Consider the following 26,738-nt stretch of genomic DNA (forward strand, 5'->3'; position numbering starts at 1 on the left):
TCCCTACTTCCCAGCTGTCATTGGGGCATACGGTTGTATTTGTTAACATCAGTAATTAAGCATTAGCTAACATGAACTAACAATGAACAATACAATAACAGCATGTATTCCTCTTTACATTACTTACAGTCTTTAAAATCAAAAGTTGTAACTGTTAACATTAGACAAAGCACCATGATCTAACATGAATAACTGTATTGGCAATAAAAACATTAAATGGTGAAAAACTGTATCGCTAATTGTTACTTCATGTTAGCTAATGCATTTACTAATGTTAACAAATACAACCTTATTGTAAACTTTTTGTGCTAACTGTTTGTACTTTTTCTTAGTATAATAACTTATGTTAACAGAATTTTGAAGTGACAGCATTTATAACTTTTAAGAGATAAGGTTTAACCTTAAACTTTGGCCACCAGAAAAAAATACTAGACATGCAAAAAATCTTTTTGTACCTCAAACTCAATGAAGGTCTGACTTTACAAAAGTGAAGCGACTGCACTTTTTTCCTCAGGCACCGAGAGAACATTGCTGAGCATGTGCTGAGTAAGTTTCATCACTTGGCTTACTTGTAACTGTAGAAATCTCATCTATTGAATACTTCATTACATCCCTTGTGAGAACAATAGTTAAAGTAAATTAACCCATCCCCGATTCAAAAACATGCTTGTGAAAAACAATTCTGTCAACTCTTGAGTGTCGTTATATTTTTATATATTTATTTATAGCTTCATCTCATTCATAGTGCACTCCAGTAGACACAAGGGCTCAACCCTTTAGTTCCAGAGCCATTAATATATTTTATTAATGCAATATCCAAGTAGCAATCTGGAGACGTGCACTAACTCGGGTCTTGTGGGATTACGGAAAACAGTATTTTCCCATCCCAAAATCCAAGTGTGGTGCTTTCGGAGAGCTTCCAGTGGCCCAAGGTCTTACATTCATCTGGGAAAAGCATTTTTCTTACCACATGCTGCTACCTTGAAAAAAATAAAACAAAAACTACTGACATGATGTATTGGGCATCATAAATTTCTATCCACCAGCAAAACAGATGCGATCATCTTTCACAGTAACTTCATGTTTACTGAAGATAGCACTTATTTTGTCAAGGGAGGCTCTGCAATGGAGCCGCGAGAGAGTTATGCTCTATTAAGCTGGGTAATGGTCAAAGCCAGTTTGACATCCTTCAGCCCTGTAAACACTGTCAGGTCCTAACATTGCGCAGGCGCCACTCAGGGAACACATTCACTTGTCAACATGACCCACGATGGCTGCGTAACCACCACCACCAAAGAAAAGGGGGCAGGGCAGGGGACAACAATAATGATCTGCTGCTTTTGTTGTTTTTTATTGAGCAAACTTTTAGTACATCCCTTAAAAACAACAAAGCAGTCAATTTGGTGGCAATTAAAACAGACTCATGTTGGGAAGTCATGCTTGCTTACAACAACTGCCTTTCGTACTGACAGGCTGATGATTGATTACCCGGCCCGGGTCGTCTTTTATAACGCGATAAGCCAAATTAAACCCTTGACTGCGGGGGCCCATCTGAGGTCTGGCTGGGCAAATTAAATCTTCTGCACTGATGTCTCTCTTTTCCTCTCATTCTTTCTTTTCCTCTTTCCTACCTTTCTTTTTTCTGTCTAGCTCTTTGGACGTCATACCAACAGACACTATATCACTCGAAAAACAAGTGCGAGGAAAATAAAGGAAACAAAACATGGCACAAATAGCCGCAATCTCTCAGGCAGCTCTCGGGGGACCGGCATGCCAGGTGATCCGCAGCAGCAGGAAAGCTGAGGACATTAAGACATATTAAACGTACTAAAGACTTAATGAAGTTCAGGCAAGCAGTGCCACAGTTGACTTTATTAGTTTACACCAGATTAATGGAGATAATCATTTAAGTGATGGAGATGGATTACCCTCTGCAAGATGCTCCTTGGCTCTGGCTGGCCCAGCTACAGACTAAAGCAGTGGCTCTCAAACTGACGAAGGCTTTTTATGGCTCGAGTCAGACGTAAAACTAAGATCATGCTGAATAAAATCAGCGGTGACTGACGAGTTTTATTCTGCAAAGAAATGTGATTATTTATTCAAATGTTAACATAATAAAAAAATTTACATAAACTGTACTTGCCATACTTTAGACATCATGGTTAATCAGATATATCAATTGAACAAAGTATCATGCATATAATGCAACTTACATATCTGACAACAGAATAAGAATTAAATTATAAATTCTGACAGCAAAGCAAGTTTATTTTTTTATAATTTTTAGGGATGCACCGATATGGAAATTTTGGCCGATACCGATAACTCTTTATATTTGGGGGGCGATAACCAATATATATATAGGCCGATAAATATTCATATTAATTTCACAATGAACATCTTGCGTCTTTGCGCTAGACTAGCATACTCTTCTTAAAGGAATAGTCTACTCATTTTCAATATTAAAATATGTTATTACCTTAACTAAGAATTGTTGATACATCCCTCTATCATCTGTGTGTATGCACGTAATCGCTGGAGCGCGCTGCGACGCTTCGATAGCATTTAGCTTAGCCCCATTCATTCAATGGTACCATTTAGAGATAAAGTTAGAAGTGACCAAACACATCAACGTTTTTCCTATTTAAGACGAGTAGTTATACGAGCAAGTTTGGTGGTACAAAATAAAACGTAGCGCTTTTCTAAGCGGATTTAAAAGAGGAACTATATGGCGTAATAGTACTTTTGGGAGTACTTCGACTCGCCTGAAAAGTCCGCTCCCCTTCTCACTCTCATAATGGGAGAGGGAGGGTGTTACTGCGCCGAGTCGAAGTACTCCCAAAAGTGCTATTACGCCATAAAATATAGTTCCTCTTTTAAATCCGCTTAGAAAAGCGCTACGTTTTATTTTGTACCACCAAACTTGCTCGTATAACTCCTCGTCTTAAATAGGAAAAACGTTGATGTGTTTGGTCACTTCTAACTTTATCTCTGATTGGTACCATTGAATGAATGGGGCTAAGCTAAATGCTATCGAAGCGTCGCAGCACGCTCCAGCGCTTACGTGCACGCACACAGATGATAGAGGGATGTATCAACAATTCTTAGTTAAGGTAATAACATATTTTAATATTGAAAATGAGTAGAGACTATTCCTTTAAGGCCGCAACACGTGTCATCTTCGTGCTATGTCACAGAAAGCACCAATCAAAACTCCACATGGCCAGCAATGAGCAAGTGAAGTCATTTATCCATCATTTATCGGCTTTCATTTATCGGCCTAATTTTGCTATCAGACCGATAACCGATAATATTAAAAATAAGCAGTTATCGGCCGATAATGATATGTCGGCCGATATATCGTGCATCCCTAATAATTTTATACATACAGTAATATCAGACTTTTCCTTATTCTTCCCTCTTTATAGGTAGCTATTTGTAATCTTTAAGTGTTTTTGTGAAAAAAAGTGTAACTGTCCTCCTCAAAAGCACTGAGTAAAACATGTTGTGATGCTCTTTATATGGGTCCATTCCATAGGCTAACTGCTGTTTTTTTTTTGGGGGGGGGGGTCAGCAATAAATATGTTTAGATATGTTGAATGATCAATGGTGAAACACTGCTACTATGACAGCCATTAACCGTGCTAACAAAATGCAGTGTGAAAAAAATCTGTTGGAGCAGTCATTATAAGAAAAATCGTGTTTCCCCTGCAGCAAAGCTAAAGAGATGAGATGATAAAACACAAACTTGTTCATGAAAATGAAAGGGTTGTAGCGGAAATATCAGATTACCATTGAAGTTATTATTTTAGTTTTACCCCAGAGATAAACAGCAAGAGTGTTGGAGCATTACTCGCTGTCAAGAAAAATGCAATCCATAAATCACACTTTTAAATCACATTGTCCGCGAGTTTATTCCAGCTCTATATCTGAATAAAGTGTAGGCCTTTGTGTTTGAATGGTTGTTACAATGCTTATAAATTGTTTTTAAGGAAAACATTTACTTCTGTAATATACAGTACTGTGCAAAAGTCTTAGGCCACCATGCCAGAATTAGATTTGTTGTTATAGTGATCATATATAATTGTTTCTCGGTCTGTTTAATAGAATACATCAAGAAAATACAGGAAATGTGTATATAGTATTAAAAACTGTATGAAAATGTAAACTGATGTGTCAAGTTTTTAGGGTAAACTCCACTTCCACTTGAACAATAGCAAGAAACTGCAGGATCTCTTAAACCTAAATAAAATTAAATCCTAATATCTAATTTTAAAGAAATTAGTCTTTTAACTTCATTCTGCTCAAAAACGCTCAAGATGCGTTTAGTGCCAAGAAAGGTCACACTAAACATCGACGATGCCTAAAGAAGACATTTAGTCACAAAATTTTAATTTGTTGTACATATTTCCTGTATTTTCTGTTTGAATCTTAATAAAATAGACTGAAAAATAAATATGGATGGACATTAAAACTTTTAAAACAATAAGTCTGGTGGTGGTGGCCTAAGACTTTTGCACAGTACTGTAATTAGTGATGCACAAATATAAAGACCAATAATCGGTATTGGTGAATAAAAAGCTAATTTCCACACTATTTTTCTATACACCGCGTTTGTCATTTCACATTATTTATTATGACTCAACTTGTCTACTTAAAGGACAAGTTCGGTATTTTACACTTAAAGCCCTGTTTTCAGATTGTTTATGATGAAATAGAATGGTTTTGACTGAAATTTGGACATATGATGCTGAATTTTCGTGTGTTTGTTGCATTATCCCCCACCTCTACAATGGCTGCATACACTGAAAAAAATGATTCATTGAATTTAATAAATTTTTTTAAGGTAAGTGGTTGCAATCAATTTATTTAAGCTACATTTAAACAAAAAAGATTAGTAACGTACGGTAAAATATAAAACTTTTGTTTAAATGTAGCTTAAATAAATTGATTGCAACCACTTACCTTAAAAAAATTGATTAAATTCAATGAATAATTTTTTTCAGTGTAGGTGCACTGGAACAATCCTTCCTAAAATGCATTAAACTTTTGTTTACAAAGACGTGAAACTCACCGAGTGGTCAGTGGTGTTCACTGATATGCTCACACAAAAATCGCTGCAAAAGATGCTTTCCAACAGGTGTTTTAGCATTCGTTGTAAACTTGTGGACCTATTTTTCCAAACGCTTCACACCCGTATATTCTTCCGCTGAGAGCTTGAATAATAGACACTCCAGCCCAGTTGGTGGCGATAATCCACCTTTGCCAATTGCAAGAATACAAACCGAGTAATACCGTACCTCACAGCACATCTAATACAAGTCAATGGAGTTGGACAAAAATGATGATAAAACCTGTTGGAAAGCATCTTTTGCAGCAATTTTTGTGTGAGCATATCAGTGAACACCCCTGACCAGTCGGTGAGTTTCACGTCTTTTTAAACGAAAGTTTAATGCATTTTAGGAAGGATTGTTCCAGTGCACCTATACACCCATTGTAGAGGTGGGAGGTGATATAACAAACACCCGAAAATTCTCAGGCCAGCATCATACGTCCAAGTATGAGTCAAAACCGTTCTACCTCATCACAAACAATCCGAAAACAGGGCCTCAAGTGCAAAACACTGAACCTGTCCTTTAAATGTTCTGATTTCTTTGTATGAATTCAATATTTGGCTTGGTGGTTACATCTGGTGGAAATTTTGTGTCAATTTCCCCCCAAAATCCCCTTACTTGTAAAAATGCTGATGTGTCAAATACTTATTTGGCAGAAATCAATCTGAATAATCGAAATCGGTGGATAAAAAAATATCAGTGCATCTTTAAATATACATTCAATAACAAATATAAACAATGTAAAGTAGCACAGACAACATTAATACTTTCATTGGCAGTAACCATGGCTACAGTAAACATTTTTGCATTCCCTGTTAAATATATCAGCATGCATAAACTAGATCGCAAGGACCACCAGTGCATGGCTCTGGCAGGATATTGCATTTCTGACAACAATAAAAGTGTCAAACACACCCCCCCTACACACACACACACAATGTTATATCAACCTTCGCAAGAAGGTTTAATTACTGTCTTGACTCCTCTAAGACAGATCTGAGTGTCAGAAAATGTGACAGATAAACAGTGAAGGTTGCCCCCATCCTAAAATCAGCATTTCTCTACAAGCCACCAATCTCAAGTCACCTCCCCATCAAACCCATATGTAGTATCTTTATTTAAAAGTCTATTTTAATTGGTGTCTCTCACCGTCTCATGGATTTTGCAATGTAAGCAGGACTTCCCCAAATGATGATGGAAAGTCGCACTTAAACATTAGGACTGAAGAGCCCCATGCTGTTGAGTAGCAGGGCATGAGACTGGGGGGACATCTGTCAGAAAAACTGCACAAATACATCCTGTGGAAGACAAAGTTCAAAGAGATTTTACAGTGATATCTGGCATACTGTAGTCATATCGTGTGCATCTACACTTTTAAAGACTCAATGGAAGTCAACATTTTATGTTATTGCTGTTTCCTGGTATTTAGCACTACTATCTCATACGTTAAGATGCAACACTGTAAATTATACTAAATTATTTCTAACAATTATAAAATTGTATTAATCACCAAGCATCTTTGATTGCATTTCACTGGGAAATAGACAGAATTAATACAGATAATAATAATTATTTAATAAATGTATATATTTTTAAAATAAATCTTAAAATCTAGATAGCTGTTTATTAAAGGCTACTTCTTTCTTTAAATTATAGTTGTATAGTTGCCATCAATGGGTCAAATATGGACAAATACAACCCTTGGGTTTAAACTAACTAATGCTGGAGTTGTTTCATAGCAATTGTTGGGTCAAATATGGACATTAATCCACCAGTTAAGTTTTGTCCATATTTTACCCAACCAAAAATAACCTATAGCATTTTTTTTAAGTGTTCATACATTAATTCTTACAATAAAAAAGATTACCACTAACCAGTGATCAGAATTTATGTTTAATAAAAAAATATATAAAATATATATTTTTGCCCGCAATTTTTTTGCAGAAACAAAGCTGACAACAAACACTTTGTTTTCAACCATTTCAGTATTGTAATTCATGCAGTGTCTTCTTCAGCCATGAATATTTAAATTCAGAATGCACTGAGGGTCTCAGATTCAACACTGACATAAGAATAAAACAAATTATTTGTATAGACATCTACATACACATATATGTACATATAAAATTTTTTCCCAATAATTATGTATATTTGGAGCTGCTATATTTCATTGAAATACTGATATCAACATTTTAAATTATTGAAAGCATGCATAGTAAAATGCGAGCTTTAAATGCAGGCTAATGAAATCATTACAGAATAAAGTTTATAGCTAAAAAAAATAGCAGCTAAATTTACATGTTTATAAAACAACAAGCACACATTAATATCCATGAGATTCTGTGGTATCCACATGATACAGTGGTGCTTCCCCCTCTTCAATATGAGCAACAGACAGGAGACGTTCATCAAAATCAAATTTTAACAAATGCTCAAGCGCCCTCTAGTGCTAAAACATAGTACTTCCTTTAACAGCTTAAATGAGCAATTTGCACTCCACATAGCAAGGATGCTTTTGTTTGTAGGTTTTAAAACAGAACATTCATTGACCGTGTCTAACATTAGTTTTGTTGATGAAATAATGGGCCTATTTTGTTAAATCTCTGCTTTCTTTCTATAAAGTTATGATCTATAAAGTTTGGTTCAGCATATTTCTCTCTCTCTCTCTCTCAGGCCTGTATGAGGTCATGTCAACAGGAGCTCTTACTTATCTGTGTGAGTTATGGGCTTGTCTGCAGTAATGGTCTGTCAGACACTCGCTGCCAGTGCCTGCCTTTCTGTTTTACTCCTGCCCTCCTCTCGTCTAATATACACCAGCAGAGCAGAGCAACTGACCATTGTCTGTAAAAGTGAGAAAGCCAGGAAGAAAAGAAATAGAGGAAATGGGAAAAGGGGGTAGGGGGTTGGTCTAACCAATCTAATAATGTACAGAAAATATTATCTAACTGAAAACAAACATAGACTGAAACAATGCAAAACGTACATGTTATATACAGTAAACACACAGCAGTAAAATAATTCACAATGACAGAGGAAAGCAAATGAGGCTAGAGAATGCCAGATATGTGGCTGCCTGAAGATGCTATACACAACTTATATTCATTAGTAGAAAATGAGGCATGTGTCAACAAATTGGTCAGTCAATCAGTGAAACACTTAAAACTCAGAGGAGTAGGAACAATTAGAGGAGCATGGAGGAGAGTCACACTTTAAGCCATGTAGTGAGTATCCATTTTTAACAGTTATTGATGTAGTTAGTCTATTTTTCATCTCTCTCTTTTAAAGTTTCCTTTATTAAAAGGTTTAATGTTACACCATGATTATTTATTTAGATAATTAGCTTATTGTTGAACAGATTGTTAAATTCTAATTTTGCACTTTTTTACATTTATACATTTGGAAAAAATCATAGTGCATAGGCCTACATTAAATAATTTTCCAATATGGGGTACAAGGCAAGGTACAACAGTTGTCTTGTCAGGCTATAATTACATGCAAAATCGTTCATCACCCAAATATAATTTATAATTTAATCACCCTTATGTCATCTCATCTTTTATAGTCTATCTTATTTTCTTATATGGGACCCGACATGCAAATATCCATCATTAAAGTAATCCAAAGTTCAAATGCAAAACCCTCTAAGTGCGTTTGACATGTTTTATTCGTTTTTTATTATTTCTTGTTTAGGTTCAGTAATTTCACTTTAACCTCCTAAGACCACATCACATGGACATCACATTTTTTTGTTGTTTGCAACATAATACTTAATTCTGTGGAACTGGAAACTGTTGTACACAAACGTTGCTGCATTTTCAAAGAAAAATATTTGGTTATTATATTTATTGGTTCTTCTTAACCCCAAATAGCTGGTAGAAATCTGAAAAAAAAAACAAAGCTCGGGTCTTAGGAGGTTAATGGAATTGAAAAGGTTTTTAGTCATTGATTGAAATGCATTATTTTCATAAATGTCACTTTAGTCATTTCATTGATATTTAACTCATTTGACTGTATTTTGCTGCAAAACCCTCTAAGTGCATGCCATGGCCTGGTCCAGGGTGGGGTGTTAAAAGTTACAAATGCTATCCCAGGTGAAAAAAGTGCACTAAAATACATTTTTTAAAAGTACACTTAGTAAATGTACTATTTTTGTGCACTAATTTTGTAGATAAGTTAAGAACATCTAAGTGTACACAACTGTGCTATTTTGAGACACCATTTATTTCAATACACTTTAAACTCTATTAAAATATTTATTATATTAATTATACTTTTTCATGCACACTGAAGTAATAATAAAATAGAAAGTCACTTTTAATTAGAATATTTGTAGCATAACTTTACATAACTAACAAATGTACTTACTAGTATTTAAGTGTTTTAGTACATTCAAGTAGGCTATACTTTATTTTTAACCTGGGATCTTATGTATTCTTTTTTAACCTTTTTGCCATTTTACACTTGGGGGATGGACTGTTGACTAAGGGTGGATTATTATTTATTCATGCAACAATGCTTATTGGTAATCATTTTAATAAGCAATATTTTATGAACAAAAACTTAATAAGATACTGAACAAGAACTTTGTTTAGTGCTCTTATGAATGTTTTCAGAATGACTTTGTTAAAGGTTACCTCCTAAATTGAATGAAATAACAGAATTCTTAATGGTTTTGTTCTGAAAAGGACTTTTAATAATGGGATCTGGCAACACTTATGCACTCGCGCCCTAGCGTCAATCTCCGTCATTTTACACTAAATTATACAGTAAACTTCATTACGAATATTATTGCCAACATTAGTTACTGCATTTATGCACATCTGAAGCTTTGAAAATCCATTGACATTAAAAATGAACATCATGAACCCAGTTTATATGGTGAAGAGAAGATCTGCATTCATGACCTGAATCTTCATAGCACATCATCGATTTTTTTAGTAATATTGTCTTTGATATTGCCAAAAGAGTTTTTGTTGTGTTTAATGTCATGATGAATGACTCAATATGAGTCGTTTTGGAAAAAAAACGAATTAGTCATTCAGGGTACTCCAAATTGAATTTTTTTAACCTTACTGAAGCACACATAGGGGGCGCTGTGACCCATGTTAGACCAAGTACTTACAATGGACACAAGTTTGAATGTGATCCACGGTCATTCTGCGCGCAGTGTTTCATCCATTTTGCCAACAAAGCGGTATTTGGATGGCCTGAGCCCGGGATTAAATTAATTTAAAGAGAAGTTACCTATTTGAACATATAACTCTGTTAATATCATCACCAGCATCACATTTTTAATGAAGGTGGTGTTTAGCGGCTTTCTTCACAGTGATGCCAGAAGAACTAATTTAGTTAAATAAAGTTCTGTGGCTTTTATTAGCCTACCTCTTATAATCTAAAAAAAACTTTTTTTAATGTTAAAGGTTTATTAAAGAACCAGAAATGTTTATGGTATTGAAGCACCTTAATTTTAAGTGTATTTAGCGTTCGATATTACGCATGAAAACATATGAAGAGTTTGGTTCCAAAACGAGATAACTTTTTTTGTGCATTCCAATTAATATCAATTAAAAACTAACTAGAGCCAACCAGTACAGCTTAAGTAGCACAATAAAAACATGAAATAAAATGTTGTATTTTTTACTTAAACAATAACAGATATACCTCTGTTTCACGTCTGCATACTCATAGACCTCCTTTGGTTTCCCACTTCTTGTGAAGTGAATCCATCTCTGATGTGTTGAGCAGGTCAAGACTACACGCAGGCCTCTCACACAAGACATTGAACAGCACTTCCACATCCAGAGTAGAGTTACTTCATTAAGATAACCAAAGGTCAGGGATTGTCACTCTCTCAGTCAACCACTGAAGTTGATCTCCGCTGCTCTGGCTATACATGAAAAAAAACATCACAGTACTATTTACCACAAAATGATAGGGGAAAATTAGATGACTGACAGCTTTCATGATAAATCACTTTTCTTTACATGTCGGCCTGTTTTGACTTAAATATTGGTCTAAACAATCTTACAGACACATTATATGTCAAATATATTTGCATGTTGAATAATTGTAATATACTTGCATTACACAGACAAATAAAAGAAAACGTTGGCCTGTTTTATTGTTATTTGGAAGAGGAATAAATAACTCTGTGAAATATCTGATCCATATGTATATCTCACCACTAGATGGTGGAATAAGATCAAAATCCCATGCTATGATGAGCCACTAAAGAGTCTTGCTGTGTGTGGATATTATTGACCACATGATGGCACCCTTTGCTTTTAACAAAACTCAAACACAAGAAAGACAATATGTGAGTTGTCCTTGGATCATGAAATTAGAAAACCACAACAATAACATTTGTTACTGTAATTAGCTTATTGTAATACTTATAAAAATATTTTATACGTATAAAAATGTTTGTTACTTCATTCTTCATTCAGTTCTTTCTCTGGCTGGAAAATACAATAGACATCACCAAGTGATATATATATATATATATATATATATATATGTATATATTTCTTTTTACACTCTCTCTCTCTCTCTTTAATCTCTTTCATTCATTCACATAAATGTGTACCACTACATATTACATTACACTGAATTATCCTATAAACTAATTACTACAGAGAAGTGTCATGTGGCTGTTAGTTTAACTAAGGGACAGCATGTGGTCTATGCTCTCTTTAACAGGCTGACTGCAGTACTACAGAGAAAAGCCTGACTGTTAAACTTGGTAACTTTGTGACTAGAAATCCATAAAATGCTTCTGAAGATTTGCTCATGTTTCATTTAAATGTACTTCAATGATGTGCCATGTTGTAGCACAGTATTGAAAATATGAAATGATTGCAGTGGCATCCTTTAATGTTTTCTTCCAGTTCGATATCCTAAATGCTTTTATATCGGCGAAACAAAAATGATAGCAAATTCATTAGAATTAGTGTTTCTTCTTATATTTACGTCTGTATTACAACATACAGAATGCAATTACAACATCCTGGTGTAGCAGCAGATGAGTTGAAGACTACAGAAGAAAAAAATCAATACAGTGTTATTGTGACAACTTCAAAACATGAACTGAAAACAAAAACACAACAACAATATACACTTAACCTGCCCTCATACTGCATTAATAAGACTGCAGGCTTTTTCCAGATCAGATCTGAATTTATCAGGGTACTTTTACTGACCCTTACTTATAACAAAATGTAGCGTAAATCAAGGCTAAGACCTAAAAATGACATCTATATTAAAGGGGACATATCATGAAAATTGAGTTTTTCCATGTTTAAGTGCTATATATGGTTTCCCAGTACTTACCAACCTATAAAATGTGAAAAAAATCAGTAACTTTCTGTTTGTGTAAACCATTCTCTGCAAGCATGTGAACAAATAGGTCATTGGAATTTGGCTCCCCTTGTGATGTCAGAAGGGGATAATACTGCCCCTTAATCTGCACTATCCAACCACAGCACTGCCATTTAGTGCAGGGATCAGCTCATTTGCATTTTAAAGGACCGGCACATTTTTGCTCACACCTACAAAGTGGTAATTTTAACATGTTATAATAAATTATCTATATGATATTTTGAGCTAGAACTTCACATACATACTCTGGAGACACCAAAGATTTATTTTACATCTTAAAAAAGTCTTGTGAAATGTCCCCTTTAAATAAATAAATAGAATTTAAACGCGTGCTCTTGCAATAAAAATGTCTTGATAAAGTTTGTCTAAAAAATTATCATACATGTGTCGTGTGTAAAACGTAAAATGAGTAAAAAAGTTTATATGGCAAATTACACATGAAAGGCCACTGCTCCTTTTCTAAAACACACACACAGCTTATATGTTGAATAGGCCTCTTTCCCCTTTAAATCTCAGACATTTTGACAGGACACATTAAGATCTGCCTGCTCAGCATGAACACATCATAAAACTGGACAGGCAATTTCTGTTTTCACCAAATAGCCAGGCTAACTCGTTCTGCATCTTTGATTTTAATACACTAGACACGCAGCTTAGCAGCAAGGGAGGGGAAAATATCTGGCTAGGTATTTTTTCGAGTTATACCCCTCAACTCCCTCAGATCCATTTTTTCGTTTGAATTATCAACTAGAATTTGATTAATATGCAAATTTAAGGCGAAAAGTCTCGTATAATTCTTGCAGTGGAGAGTAATTAATCAACAGTTAAAGAAAATTAATACATATATCAATTTTGTCAGGGACATGCTTAGTTCAATCGTCCGTAAAATTGAAGTTTGAAGTATTAAGGGGGTCCCGCAGAAGCGTTATAACTAAAACACTGGAATCCACCCCTATTTAGTGATCAATCAAGCTTTCCCCTCAGGTAAATCTGCTTAATTTTTCACCTCGAATCATACACTGTTGTGACATATAGTCTTGCGTGGAGTCGATGAAAGTTTTTTTAAAAATGTTTAAAGCATGGAGAGAACTCTCAAAGGATCTAGCATCTATCCATCTATCTATGAAATGCCATTCATTTTTAATTAAGGCAGAAAATCGCTAGTATAAGCGCTCCTCTTTTCTAATCAAACAATTAGCCAAAAAAAGAAAGAGTAAATGGTTGAGGTGGGAAAGAGAGAATGTCTGTGAGAGAGAGAGAGACAGAGAGAAAGAGAGAGGATAAGGGAGGGTGCAAACCCCATTGTTTCAGCAGGGACTCATGCATCAAACTTCAATTTTCCGGGCGATTGAATTAGAGATTTTTTTCTCTCTCTCTTGAGCTGAAATACACTTAAGACTTTGGGATTAATTACCACGTTATGCTCTTTCGGATTGTAGTATTACTTATCTTTGCCACATTTGACAACACCTCATAAAATAAGGAACTGAACCCCACCAGCTAGCGCGCGTGAGATATATCAGCGCCCCTTATATATATTTTACACTTTGTATGTTTGCCTCTGCAACCAACACTAAGAGATGAGGAAAGAAATGTCATGGCATGGCCTTAATAATGATATCAGAGGCTAATATAATTTTGGTTAACCTCTTACATACTAACCCTTTAATGTATTCCTCTGGTCTGTGTGATGTGGGCTTATCAACAAATTAAACTTTTAAAACTAGCAGAAAAGCTGTTTATAAATGTATGTAAATCACACACATATAGATTTTTTTTATTCTTTCTATGGAACTAAAAAAACTAAAAGACCCGGGTGACATGGTGCAGTGAAGCAGTGCTGGTGAGGTTTAAGGGATGTGAATCTGGCGTCTGCTCATGTTAATGGAGCGATGACAAATATCACATTGTCTGAATTTCACTCTAAGAATAATTTTACTTCATGTTTTTTTATGATAATCTGTTAAACTTTTTTGAACTGAATAATATTTTGCTAATATTGGTAATATTTCGTGATCGGAATTGCACAAAGTTCATTTTTATTTATGCAATATAATGCCATACTATTCCCACAATAGTAAAATCTGTCAATACCTTTGAAAACCCAAATATGTTTTGGGGTACATGACAGATTTCTTAAAGGTAAAATAATTCAGATAAGTGCAATAAAAATATCAGAAAAATAGTACGCATATTAAATCTGAGATTAAGAAAAATAGTACGCATTTTAAAAAATATTATAATGTAATCATTTGAAAATAAATACATTATTAATAAAACCAGTCTTATTATTTTATTATTATTAATAATAATAATAATAATAATAATACACTAATAATAACAACAATAATAATAAAATAATAATAATAAATGTCGGTACCACTACACGTGCAGGTGCACTTGTAAATACAAACAATTTAATTTAGGGCACAAATTAATGTCGTCTTTAACGCTGTGAAAAAGAAAATAAAAAACCTGATCGAAAATAAGAAAAGAAAGAAGATAATAAATTTCTAAACGCAAAAACAATCCGAATAAACCCCCCGTGTCACTCTAGCCATGGGTGCTTTTACATGTAACAAAAAAATTGTAACTTTATTATTTTAAGCCAAACGATCAAACAAACAAAGGCTGTAGACAACTTCTTAACAAGACGAGTCAGAATCATTGTAATTCATAGACTTGTTTAAAACAGCCGAGTGAAAGGGGAGAGAATAGAGGGGACATTAATAGGCCCAGATGCCCTCGCCCCTGTGCGCATTATTGCCTTTGTGAAAACTGAGCGAAACACTTTAAAAAGAAGGCCAGCTCAATCCATCAAATTGTCTGAAAATTGTGAGGAAAATTCAAAAACCATATGGCCTCCAAACGTTTGTGTCCTTTTTGTTCGGTGGGACACGCTTGTCTCCGTATTGAGAGCCGCGGGAGGCAGAGCATGCTTCATTGTAGCTTGTCACATCAGGGGAGACTGCTCATTTGTCCCCAGTTTTCACGCCTTACGCTATAAACGACTGCCTCTCTTCAGTTTGTAGGGAAATAGCTTCTTTCAACCGCAGAGAAACGAGCCAAAAACCCTGCGTTTTAGGCATCCTTTATTCGCGCATTCATCAATCCAGATTTGCGTTTCTCACACACATCCATTGTGGATATTGAAAACACTTCGGGAGGACAGAAAAACATGTTATGGCGTTTGAAAATCAAAAGCGTAAACAACTCGAAACTAGAAAATATTCAATAGATTTTTTAAATAGTGTCCGCGTAAATTTAAATAAATTAAAGTGGGCAGTCAGAGGCGTAGTAAAATAAACGCTTCTACAGACACAAAGGAGGCCTTTGTTATTGGCTACATTTTTTATTTAAATTAATTGATTACTTACTAAGTACCCAAAATAATAAATAAAACTGTCAGACTAACATCAAAAATTTAGAGAAAGACATTTTTATTTCTTTTTAAATACATTACACTTTGTACACTTGGTTTAAATGGTTTCCTGGCTTAAAAAGGCACTTACAGGCATACAAACAATAAGAAATATATTAAAACGTGACAGTCCATATTTAATCAGAGAAGTCGATTTTTTTCTCTTTTTGTCCTGTGATAGCTTTTGTAGGAAATGTACTATAATACACTATTTTATCAAACGATTTTGATATAGGCCAAAAGGCAGAATAGGGACACGTAGCGGTGCTGCACATGTGAATTTAAATTTCGGATGTTTTGAAACATCTATATACGATATGCAGCCATTTCGAATAAAATCATTTCGTGAAACAAAATAAAACATGCATTTAAATTTAAAACAGGGTAAAAAAAACTTTAGTGTGGGCAATCGTGCTTTAAGTGTGTATGTGTGTGTGTGTTTATATCTGACTCGAATATTGTCAAGGTACTTATTGCTCTTCAGCTATTTGTTTAAACGAATAGGCTAAAGGATTACGATATTAGATAAATGTCACTGCATAAATAGATCTGAAGAAACTGTCCCATGCTTGCTTTGATTTTTTGTATATCGATTTGTTTTGCTTTTAATACAACTCATTTCATACATTTGGTGCATTAATGGCACTTTCAACTTGTATGGTTTTTCGAGGACCATCTCAGAAAAAGGTAAATAATACCGATGCAGTTCAAAGACAATCAGTCATCGACATCAATTTCCTCGTCTTCATCCTCTGAACACTCTTTGCTCGTTGTGTGGTCTGTAAATGGTGATGATGGCGACATGTACAGTTTGTTGGTGCCCTCGTGCTCGTGATTAGATCGACTTGGAGACTTGGCCAGTGATTCTCCGAGAGTACCATTCACACATTTCTCAAGGTCTGCCAGTTTGGCGATTTTTTCTAAAGGTACATTGCCTACCGCTTTAGCCGATTCCACATCCGCTTTCATCTCCTCCAGGTCTCTTTTTAGTTTGGCTCGGCGGTTCTGGAACCATGTGATGACTTGAGCATTCGTGAGCCCGAGCTGCTGAGCAATCTGATCTCGATCAGCAGGAGACAGATATTTCTGATAAAGAAACCTTTTCTCCAGTTCATAGATTTGGTGATTGGTAAAGGCTGTTCTCGACTTTCTTCGCTTTTTGGGCGTATTCCTCTGACCAAAGAGTGTCATGCCGTCCCTTCCTAAAACAAACAATACAAAATGTTGCAATATTAATATGAATTCAAAAGTCTGCTTTGACAAGTGCTAAATATAGGTCTGTACGTTTGTTATATTTATAGGGGTTATAAAGACAATTTAATGAAATAATTCATATTTTAATTCTAATTCCAAATTGCAAAATCTTAAAAGAAACGTATGTCTCTCTATTTTAATTGTAGCATGTGTTTTCACTATAAACACATTTCGATATTTTTATCAAAATGATATACCTTTAAAAAGCGAAAAAATATATATATTTTACATCTTACAATTTTAAGCTTCAAACAGCATTAAAATTATATTACAGCATGTGAGCCAGAATAGTATTTCCTGCAAATGAAACAGGCCTTCTGTTTACCTTCTGCCGCTTGCAGAACGCTGACTTCCAGTCCTTTGAAGGTTTTGCTGGCGAGTTCCTCCAGTGCGCACAGTGGAGATGTCTGGGTGAGCAGCGACCGAGTGGAAAGCGGATGGCCAGTGTTCGGGTGCTTCTCACCGGAAGAAAGCAGGTGCGCTGTACCGCAAAGTGTGTAACTTCGTTTGACAGAAGGTTTATTTAAAATATCCTCTATGCTGAACGGAGTAAGAGGCTTGTTTGAGTTAGCAGGTGGAGGAAGGTGGTCCAACGGGCTGCGCCTTCGATCCTCAACCGAGGCGCCTTTTGCGTCTTCTTTGGAGGTCATTGTGTGTCTTTTTAAGCTTTTAGCTTTTAAAGTTTCAAAGTATGTTGGAGCTAGAGTAGAGCAGAAAATGTTTCGAAATCGCACAACTCTAAATAGCTCAGCTTACACAAATAATTAAAAACACTGCGTAAACTAAATGAGAATATATCCCCAAAATCCGTGGAATTAGATGTAGCCGATCAGCAGCATGTTGTTGCTTTTGCCGCAGGGCTGGAGAACTTTTGAGTCTTTTTTCTTAAAAATGCCGCGTCTGCTGTCCTCAGTTCCTGGATAGCGGTTTAGCTTCAGTGAGTACCAGCCTGACAACCTCTGATGCTTCAGTGGAAACAGTCAGCCTCAAAAGCAGCCAGAATTGACTATTACTAACAAGTTATTCTTGATAGCAAGACAATCAATTACATCCAGTGGCAGTTTTCTCTCTCTCCCCCTCACTTTCTCTCTTTCTTTCTTTCTTTCTCTCTCCCTCTTGCTCTTTGACTATGTTGCAGTCCGATGCAGACTTTAGCAGGAAAGGAGCCCCGTTAATTAGAGGGCATGGCCGGGAGGAGGAGCTCAGTCGGATTACAATATACTTAACGCTCCCACTCTTTATTACAAATTAATGATTTGTCGATATTCCTGTTCGATCTTATTTAAACATTTCTAACTTGTAATTGTAATGAGCACGTTAAATAATTAAAAAAAATATTTTTTTAGCTAACGTTAAATGATAAGAATAATACATTCACTACAAGTAGCTACATGCATATACCAGTTATATTTTAAACCAAAATTATATTTAAAAAATTTACTGTCTCAATGATTTGTTAAATAAGTGTATTTTGTTAAATAAGTGCAGCCAGGCAGTATATCACAGCCGATAATACTTGTGAGTATAGAACAAAGTGTGTGTGTGTGTGTGTGTGTGTTTGTGTGTGCATGTAAGAGAGAGAAATAGAGGGAGGGAGAGAGAGAGAGAGAGAGATCGTCCCCTTCAGCTGCACCAAATCTTCTTTGCCATAATTCAAACGCAAAGGGCCAGCTCACTTCAGCAGTAAGATATTTCATCTCTAAAAATCGCCCGCTGTTCATGCCGCTGCATATCTGGCATTATGGGACCTTTTTCGTCGATTTACACGGGGTAAATTTGCTGATATGTACAGAAATTAAACTACAACCGTTTAGAAATGTATTTTTGAAATTCAGAAAAATATTAGCTTATCTCAATTGACAGCAAAGCTTAATTTAAAAATACAAACGGACTGTAATCTGCGTATGCATTTTCCTATAATTATGCTTTGAACGGCGCTTTTAATTAGCCTACTGTTTTTAGTTGTTCCGTCATGCATCTTAGAAAAACAAGGCCTCGGTTAAACTGGCAGAATGAAGTTGAAGCTCACCGCGAGGGACAGCGGATAACAGCCGGAGTGAGGCTGATCTACAGCAGGAGAAAGTGTGCGTTTTGTTGGTTAGTAGACTAGCACCAATAATACTGTTTTTCCTGCCCAACTTTTGATTAAAGTAGGCTATTTGTTTTCCTTCAATTAAACAAGTTTAAATATTGCAATCGTAAATAAAAACAGACAATTTAAGCCTAATATTATTTATACTATGACTTATTTATGCGATTTGAGCACTTATTTAAGATCGAAAGTAAAGTAACAAATACTAAAACGTTATTAACTAAAATTAGCAATACAAAAAAAAATCGCACCTTTGTATATATTCGTCGTTTTGGAAAAATATAAAGTCCTCCGATAACTGAAGGAAATGCACTAATAAAGGATACACGCAGGTGCTTACGCTTCTGTGACATGATCATTTAGTCCTGCTTACAGTGAGCAAAATGCCTGCGTAAGCAGATATGACGCAATGAAATGCCCTGGAAGATACCACTACTAAAAAACTTTACGATGTAATCAGCATATTCTGAACATACAGCTTAATTTAAAATGTATATAGGCTACATTAAATTGTTGCGGCATAAATTATCGCAGATCAAATGATTTATTAAATTAAAATATTAATGTATGTATAATTCATATCCATATTTGATATTTTAGAAAGCTTGATTAACCATGCATTGAAGAAACAATAATATGATCTGGCCTTTGATTAACGAGAAGTAAAGCATTTTTAATACAACTGTCAAAAGAAGCGAAAGAACGGATAGACTTAACACAAATATTTAGCAGTAATTTCTTTGTAAACCGGGTCTATGAGATACACTGCATGCAGTGTAATGACTCAGAGAGATTTGTCACTTTGTTATACTCCAGTGAATGTCTGTCTGGACAGTTTTATTTTATAATTTATTCTTTGCTTCCGAGCCTAAGAGCTCCAATTTCACAGGCAATATCGGATCTTTTCTTTAACTTTTATTCACATGACCTTTCTGAGGATTGTAAATTATCCCACACATCTGGTAAGATAGATATAATGTTTTTATGGGATACTTTCTAAACCTAGAGGTACTTTTCACGTCTTGATTTACTATGTAGGTAAATATCACAAGACAAATGTTTTATTTGATACAATTCAACTTTATTCCGTTTCCCCGCAACGCATCTCTTTTACAGCATCAAATTCACCGTCCGTTACCCAAAGCACAATAGTAATGATAATAATTAATACATTAATAATTTAATAATAATAATAACAATAATATTTAAATTGTTGGGGTATGAAAAAAAAATATTCTTTAAAGAACCTTTGACTTAATGGTTATTTGAGGAACCAAAAATGGTTCTTCAATAGCATCGCTGTGAAGAACCTTTTAATCATCTTTTTATTATTAAATGTGCAATATTCAAATATTTGACATGAGGAAAATCTAATAAATACTATTAAATTTAACAGCCAAAAATATATCATATTTATTTTAGTTTATTTTGGGTTATTTCTAACATATTCATAAGATTATATATTCCATGGTTGGCATCACCTATGATGTCAATTAAACAAACAAGTGTTACTTATTGAAGGAAATTAGATCTTTCAGGATGATTTAAGCACCATCTTAAATATCAAAACTCACAAAAGCTTATTTGAACACATTAGAGGGTAAGACACCTAAAGAGTAGATTTAAAAGTCTTTGATTCTTTAAAAATTACTGAGTTCATTCCTTTTGAATTTTTTTTACTTAAATAACACCAAATAAACCAAATGGTTGCATAAGTTCTTAATTAAACTCTGTGGGTAGTTATACTTTATGCTTACTTTTGCAAGTACAATAATTTTTATTGATTGTCTTGTATCAATAAATCAAGGATGGTCGATTTAGGCTAGTTCTAAACAATGTTAATAATATGATGTGGAGGTGACGCGTGTTATTTTTCAGATATCCCAGATTCTCACCCACTTGCTGGGATTCATGCAGTGAAGAAATATAACGCTGTTCGTAACAGCAAGGACATATGCAGTTTCCTAATATCAAGGATGATAAGACATGAGCTTACAAATCTTGTTAACCAGGCTTGTTATCTATTATTTTCAACAGTAGCTTGGATTGCTGCCCAAAATAGGTGGATTAACATTTGGCAAGTACAGCATTGGCAATGAAAGACTTGCCATTATAATGTAAATGACCTCCTTTCAAAAACAAAGTAAAGACACAAGGTCAGTCTAATGTGATTAGGATATTTCACTGAAAAGACAATTCATTTCTTTTTAATTTCTTTCTGTCACTTTTGTGTCATCACAAACTTAAACTTGGGGCACTGCTGGAAACAAGGGAAATACTTAAGACTCATAACTAAAAGAACCAATGCTTACCCCTCTTATCTATACAAGCAATCACCAACAGCATAACACAAAAGGCCGTGTTTGCTTACTTCTCAAAGCAGTCAGAAGTATTATTATTATTTTGGCCGACATTCATATCATAGTCATCATACTCCAAACACCGTAAATGCTCCCTGTTTTTCCCCATGCCCTCCGGAGCAGGACAGAGTAATGTAACACTAGATGAAACTCTGGACCGAGCTGCTCTATTGGCCGCAATGGCTGCAGTGAAAATAATTCTGGGCGTTTAATCTGCGGGGCGACAGCACAGCTTTCAGGCCTGAACATCAATTATGTGAGTAATAGATGTGGACCTGGCGCAGGATCTGGGTGACACCAGAGCTGACAACTTGCAGAAAAACAAGTACAGAGACCTGCATGAGGTCTGTATGGAAGGAGTATGCATGCTAACACTAAAAGTAGACTATGTGTGATGGCGTGGGTGGTATTCAAAGTGTGAGTAAGGCATGAATGCACTGAGTCCAGTGATATTTCAGTCTAATTGCAGGTCTGGGCTTTGACTGCTCCGTTAAGAGAAAATGAGTTAGGATAAAGTATAAAGTCATGCTTAAATGGTCCCATCATTACTTAAATGGTAAGAATGGGAAAGCGAAAGAACTTTCTGCTGCATGTGGAAACACTATTACTGACAATAAAGCCATTTTTTGAAAAGCTTTCAGACATGATTAAGTCGAAGATATAGCACTTGATGAATTATGGCTACTTATCATTAAAAGAAAAACATGACATACTTGAAAACATTAAGAACTTTTGACATGTGGAAGACAATGATCATGCAGCTATGCAGACCATCTGGAGCAGAAGACATCAGAAATAAGCAGAACTGAAAGAATTAGAAAGTTGATACGAGTTTCAAAATGACAATCTTTTGGGCATTTGTCATGGTTAAGCTGAATTTGCAAAAATAACAGAGCCCTATAAGAGAACGCTACTGTTTTTGGAGGATTTTTCTCTTATTCTTTCTAGAAACATGAAACCCAGCATTGTAGACTAAGGGGCGTTTTCCCAACAGGGCTTATCCTAGTCCCAGACTAAAATGCATGTTTGAGCTGCTGTATTTATAAACATATTGTCCTGAGTCTGACTAATTTTAACATATATCGGTGACATTGTTTTGTCTACACCTGTGGTGTTTTTTGTAAGGTATGTTTGGAAAAACTTCTTAAATTACCTAATATAAATAAGGCCTAGTCCTGGATTAGCCTAAACCGCCCCTAAAAGTTCCAGGTCATCAGCTATATAGGGCTACATAACATTTAACAAACTTTTAAACATCAAGACCCAACTTTTTAAATGAAAAAATCAATTAAAATGTACTACAGTCGGCATCATTAAAATGTATATTTATTTATATATACAATTACATATTTAAATAACACTTATATTTAACTAATAAAACTCAAGTCCATCCTATATCAGGCAACATGAAGTAGAGTGCCTGCGAACCTACACTGTAAAAAATTCTTTGCTGCCTTAAATTTTGTTGAATCAACTCAGATTTGCAAGTCATGTCAACTTACTATTATTTATCTTGACAAGAGATGAGTTGCTACAACTTAGAAAATGCAGTTGACTTTTTCAACTATATTTTATAAGTTAAAACAGCTCATCTGTAGTTATAACAACTCATCTTTAGTCAGGATAAATAATAGTAAATTGGAATGACTTGTAAATCTGAGTTGATTCAACAAAAAAATTAAGGCAGCAGATTTTTTTACAGTGTAAAAGCAATTAAAGCAATTAACACAATTTGTAATAAAATCTTAACACAAGTTCATTAAAATGTATATGGCATTTCTACACTGTAAAAAAATTCTTTGCTGCCTTACATTTTTTTGTTGAATCAACTCAGATTTACAAGTCATGTCAACTTACTATTTTTTATCTTGACAAGAGATGTGTTGCTACAACTTATAAAATGCAGTTGACTTTTTCAACTATATTTTTAAGTTAAAAAACTCATCTGTAGTTATTACAACTCATCTTTAGTCAGGATAAATAATAGTAAGTTGGAATGACTTGTAAATCTGAGTTGATTCAACAAAAAAATTAAGGCAGCAAATTTTTTACAGTGTATAAGCAATTAACACAATTTATAATAAAATCTTAAACACAAGTTCATTAAAAAGTATATGGCATTTCTACACTGTAAAAAAATTCTTTGCTGCCTTACATTTTTTCGTTCAATCAACTTACTATTATTTATCTTTACAAGAGATGAGTTGTTACAACTTATAAAATGAAGTTGACCGTCATAACTCATCTCTAGTCAAGATAAATAATATTAAGTTGAAATGACTTGTAAATCTGAGTTGATTAAACAACAAAAAATTTAAGGCAGCAAAGAATTTTTTACAGCATACCCGTTCTCATGAATTGCGTATAGCACATCTTCTAAAAAGCCATGAAATACATACGCTCGTTCACTTGATACCATGCATCTTTTCGTGTCATTTTATGTATTGGTTTCTCAATTTCTTTCTATTTTTTAAACCATTGCCAGGGGTTGGTGTTAGATTTGGGGCTTGGGTTGTCATTTTATGTATTGGTTGCTTAATTATTATAAGGTATGGCTCCTGGCATATTCCTAATTAAGGAACAAAAATAATGATGGGTGCTGCATGTAGTAATTTGGCACATTTATTTACAGCTAATAATCAAACCAGAATCAAATACAAGAGATGGGGACGATACCGCCTATGCAGAGTCCTGTGTTTTCAAATACAGTCGAGTCTGAGTTAAGACCGAGTCTTTGAGGAAGAGACCATGTTGAGACCAAGACCATTAAAACATGTCAGTTTTCTTATTCATGATTTAATATCACCCCAGTTAATAATCAACAGTTAGGTGTACAGACTAGCTAGATTGGGAATTATTTAGAGGAGCAGTCTTAACGTCTTAATATGGACTATGCTTTTACCATCATGCATCATATTTTGCCTATTTTTCTAGAGATAAATAATGGCTTTGATGGCAGTATCTTTTGCATTGCACCATGGGATGTCATTTTCGAATAATGCCCGTCAACATTGCATTTTATTGTAAAAAATGCGTTGGTCCCGAGGACTCTGAAATTACGAGTCCTTCTCCTCCCACTGTGGTCCGAGGCCGAGTCAAGACCGTGTCTTTGAAGGAACAAGTTTAAGACGAGTCAGAGAAAGCAGAAATCGATTTCTACATCACTATCAAATACTAAAACTTTCTATTTTGTAATAACAAAAAAGATACACTTTCCCTCATAAGTTTATCTTGCACAACTAAACGTGCATCAATATAGTAGGCACTAGTTTGGAATTTGACACACTTAGTACGACAACTCTAAAAATCCATCAAACCTCCATCTGACAGTCCTGTGGAGGAAAGAGGAGGCATAGATAACAAGTAGCTCATAGTCAGACACAGCACACTTATCGCCTCTCACTTTCTGACAGACCCCTTTCTAATGCCACAGCCTGGAGAAGTTCTGTGGCAGACATGAGAAATAGATCCTTGTCAGAGAAAAGATATTGGGAGGACAAAGTGTGTCAGGTCAACACCTGAGGAAAGCTGCCATCATGGCAAAAGCCCAACCTCTGCCACCGAACGGCACTGAGAGCCTCCTGCGGCAGACAGGAGAGAGCGATGACCTATCCCTCTGCCCCTGATGCCCTTATTACAGATATTACCCACTACCAGAGATTGACTCAATGTATGGGAAGAATTCACAGTATGTACAGTACGAGTGGAGTCTCATAACAGTAGACTCACTGTGTGTGCCGTAAGAGCAATTTGGTATTTTGTGGCAAATTTAATTGAATAAATACACAATTTCAAGTATCACCAGTTTTTCCCCTCAATATCGAGTCACGAACAGTTGATAAAGACGTTTAGGTCAATTCAACATGGTAATTCATTTATAATTTTATTTTAGTTTGTAATCATACTAAATAATTCGACGTTCTTTATTACAAAATTAAAACTGACGGCCGGCGGAGATCTATCAGTCACGTAAGGCTGCGTCTGCTCATCAGAGCTAATTTGGGTGTGCGGTTAATACTTCCATAAGCAAAGAGAGAGAACGTGGCCTATTAACGATTGCCTGCTGACAACAGGACAGAAATATTCCTCCCCAGCTGTGAAAGCTTTGCTTTTTTTTCAACCAAATGAACATGTCATGCTTCACCTGCGTTTCCAACAGCATTGCCAAAAGTAAATGAACACAAACACGCAGCAAACGTGAGTCGAGCACAACAGAAGCTCTTTTCCTTTGGGCTGCTTAACTCATTAGGGTTTAATCTGTGGCACCCAACTGACACCCTGCCAGTAAAATAACTATACAGCTTTTATTCAATACTTGCTCCCAAAAGTAAAGAGAAGAAAATATTAGATAAGTGTGAACAGTCCGTTTTTACTTTAACGTGTAGGAATGGTGCGAAAATACTCCTGCTCTAAAAACGACAACAATTCTGGAGGCTTGGGAAATCTATGGGCTCGGTGAGCGAGTCCTCTATCAATCACAGGTGAAGAGCGGTGTGCAAAGAGACTGATGTGCAGCAGAGAGAGAGAGAGAGTGGGTGAGAGCGCCCATCCTTCACCTGTTATAATTAGCCCTGGCCTTTTCGAAGGATTAATTAAAACAAGTTTCTTTCCTCATTTAACCACAAGGGATGACCTGCAGTGATACAACTATAGGGGAATGGAGGAGATGCGGTACAGATGAAGTATTCAGAGATCTCTACAGATCCCGCTCTCTTTCGCCTGGTGGATAATGCCTCTATTTTTCTTTCTCCTGATCTGTTGACCCTGCTGACTTCAGCTTTGAGGCCTCACTCACAGCTCACTCAAATGGGCTCAGCCTATCTACTAAAGATTTATGAGATGACCTCTTTATGTCAATGTGTGTTTGCACGCACACACACACACACACTTTCTCCCTTTTGCTTTCCCTCTCAGGTACGAGGGGTCTTGTTATCCTCCCAGTGGCTGCAACGTTGCATTTATATGACTGCAAGTTGTGTTTTCCATTAGAGGGAAGGATAAGGGGCCTGATGAATATCTTTACCTGCGCGGCTAAAAGCGGAAAGGAGGACGAGTGGACCTTGAGCAGCGTGAGGGGAGTGTTGCTCTTATGATGGATGGTGAGGCACTTGTGTGTCTGG

At 35.5% G+C, this 26,738-nt stretch overlaps 1 protein-coding gene and 1 long non-coding RNA gene across 5 annotated transcripts in view; both read right to left on the reverse strand.

Annotated features, from left to right (window-relative positions):
* Nucleotides 1-697: 697 nt before the first annotated feature.
* LOC129416175 (uncharacterized) overlaps nucleotides 698-26,738 on the reverse strand; it is an 84,364-nt gene continuing 58,323 nt past the window's right edge. For 2 of the 4 annotated variants that reach the window (XR_012372159.1, XR_008635193.2), the window contains 3 exons: nucleotides 6,264-6,412; nucleotides 1,929-2,075; nucleotides 698-1,799 (listed from right to left, as the gene is read on the reverse strand). This is a non-coding gene — a long non-coding RNA (uncharacterized lncRNA). Of the gene's footprint in view, nucleotides 1,800-1,928; nucleotides 2,076-6,263; nucleotides 6,413-10,781; nucleotides 11,002-26,738 lie in introns of those variants that run through there. The other 2 variants (XR_012372160.1, XR_008635196.2) reach the window with 1 other exon arrangement.
* lbx1a (ladybird homeobox 1a) lies at nucleotides 15,264-18,523 on the reverse strand. Its single transcript, XM_055170446.2, has 2 exons — nucleotides 17,492-18,523; nucleotides 15,264-17,114 (listed from the first exon to the last, which is right to left on the reverse strand). The coding sequence occupies exons 1-2, from the start codon at nucleotides 17,814-17,816 to the stop codon at nucleotides 16,630-16,632; spliced, it is 810 nt and encodes a 269-aa protein (XP_055026421.1). The 5' UTR covers nucleotides 17,817-18,523; the 3' UTR covers nucleotides 15,264-16,629.

The sequence above is a fragment of the Misgurnus anguillicaudatus genome, chromosome 11 (genome assembly GCF_027580225.2).
Source record: "Misgurnus anguillicaudatus chromosome 11, ASM2758022v2, whole genome shotgun sequence".
NCBI lineage: Eukaryota > Metazoa > Chordata > Actinopteri > Cypriniformes > Cobitidae > Misgurnus > Misgurnus anguillicaudatus.

What these genes read in the sequence shown, in the direction of transcription:
- lbx1a (XM_055170446.2), bottom strand. Translation starts at nt 17,816, where the DNA reads ATGACCTCCAAAGAAGACGCAAAAGGCGCCTCGGTTGAGGATCGAAGG. An exon ending in CGTTCTGCAAGCGGCAGAAG is followed by an intron (nt 17,115 to 17,491) that starts GTAAACAGAAGG and finishes TGTTTGTTTTAG; the next exon opens with GAAGGGACGGCATGACACTC.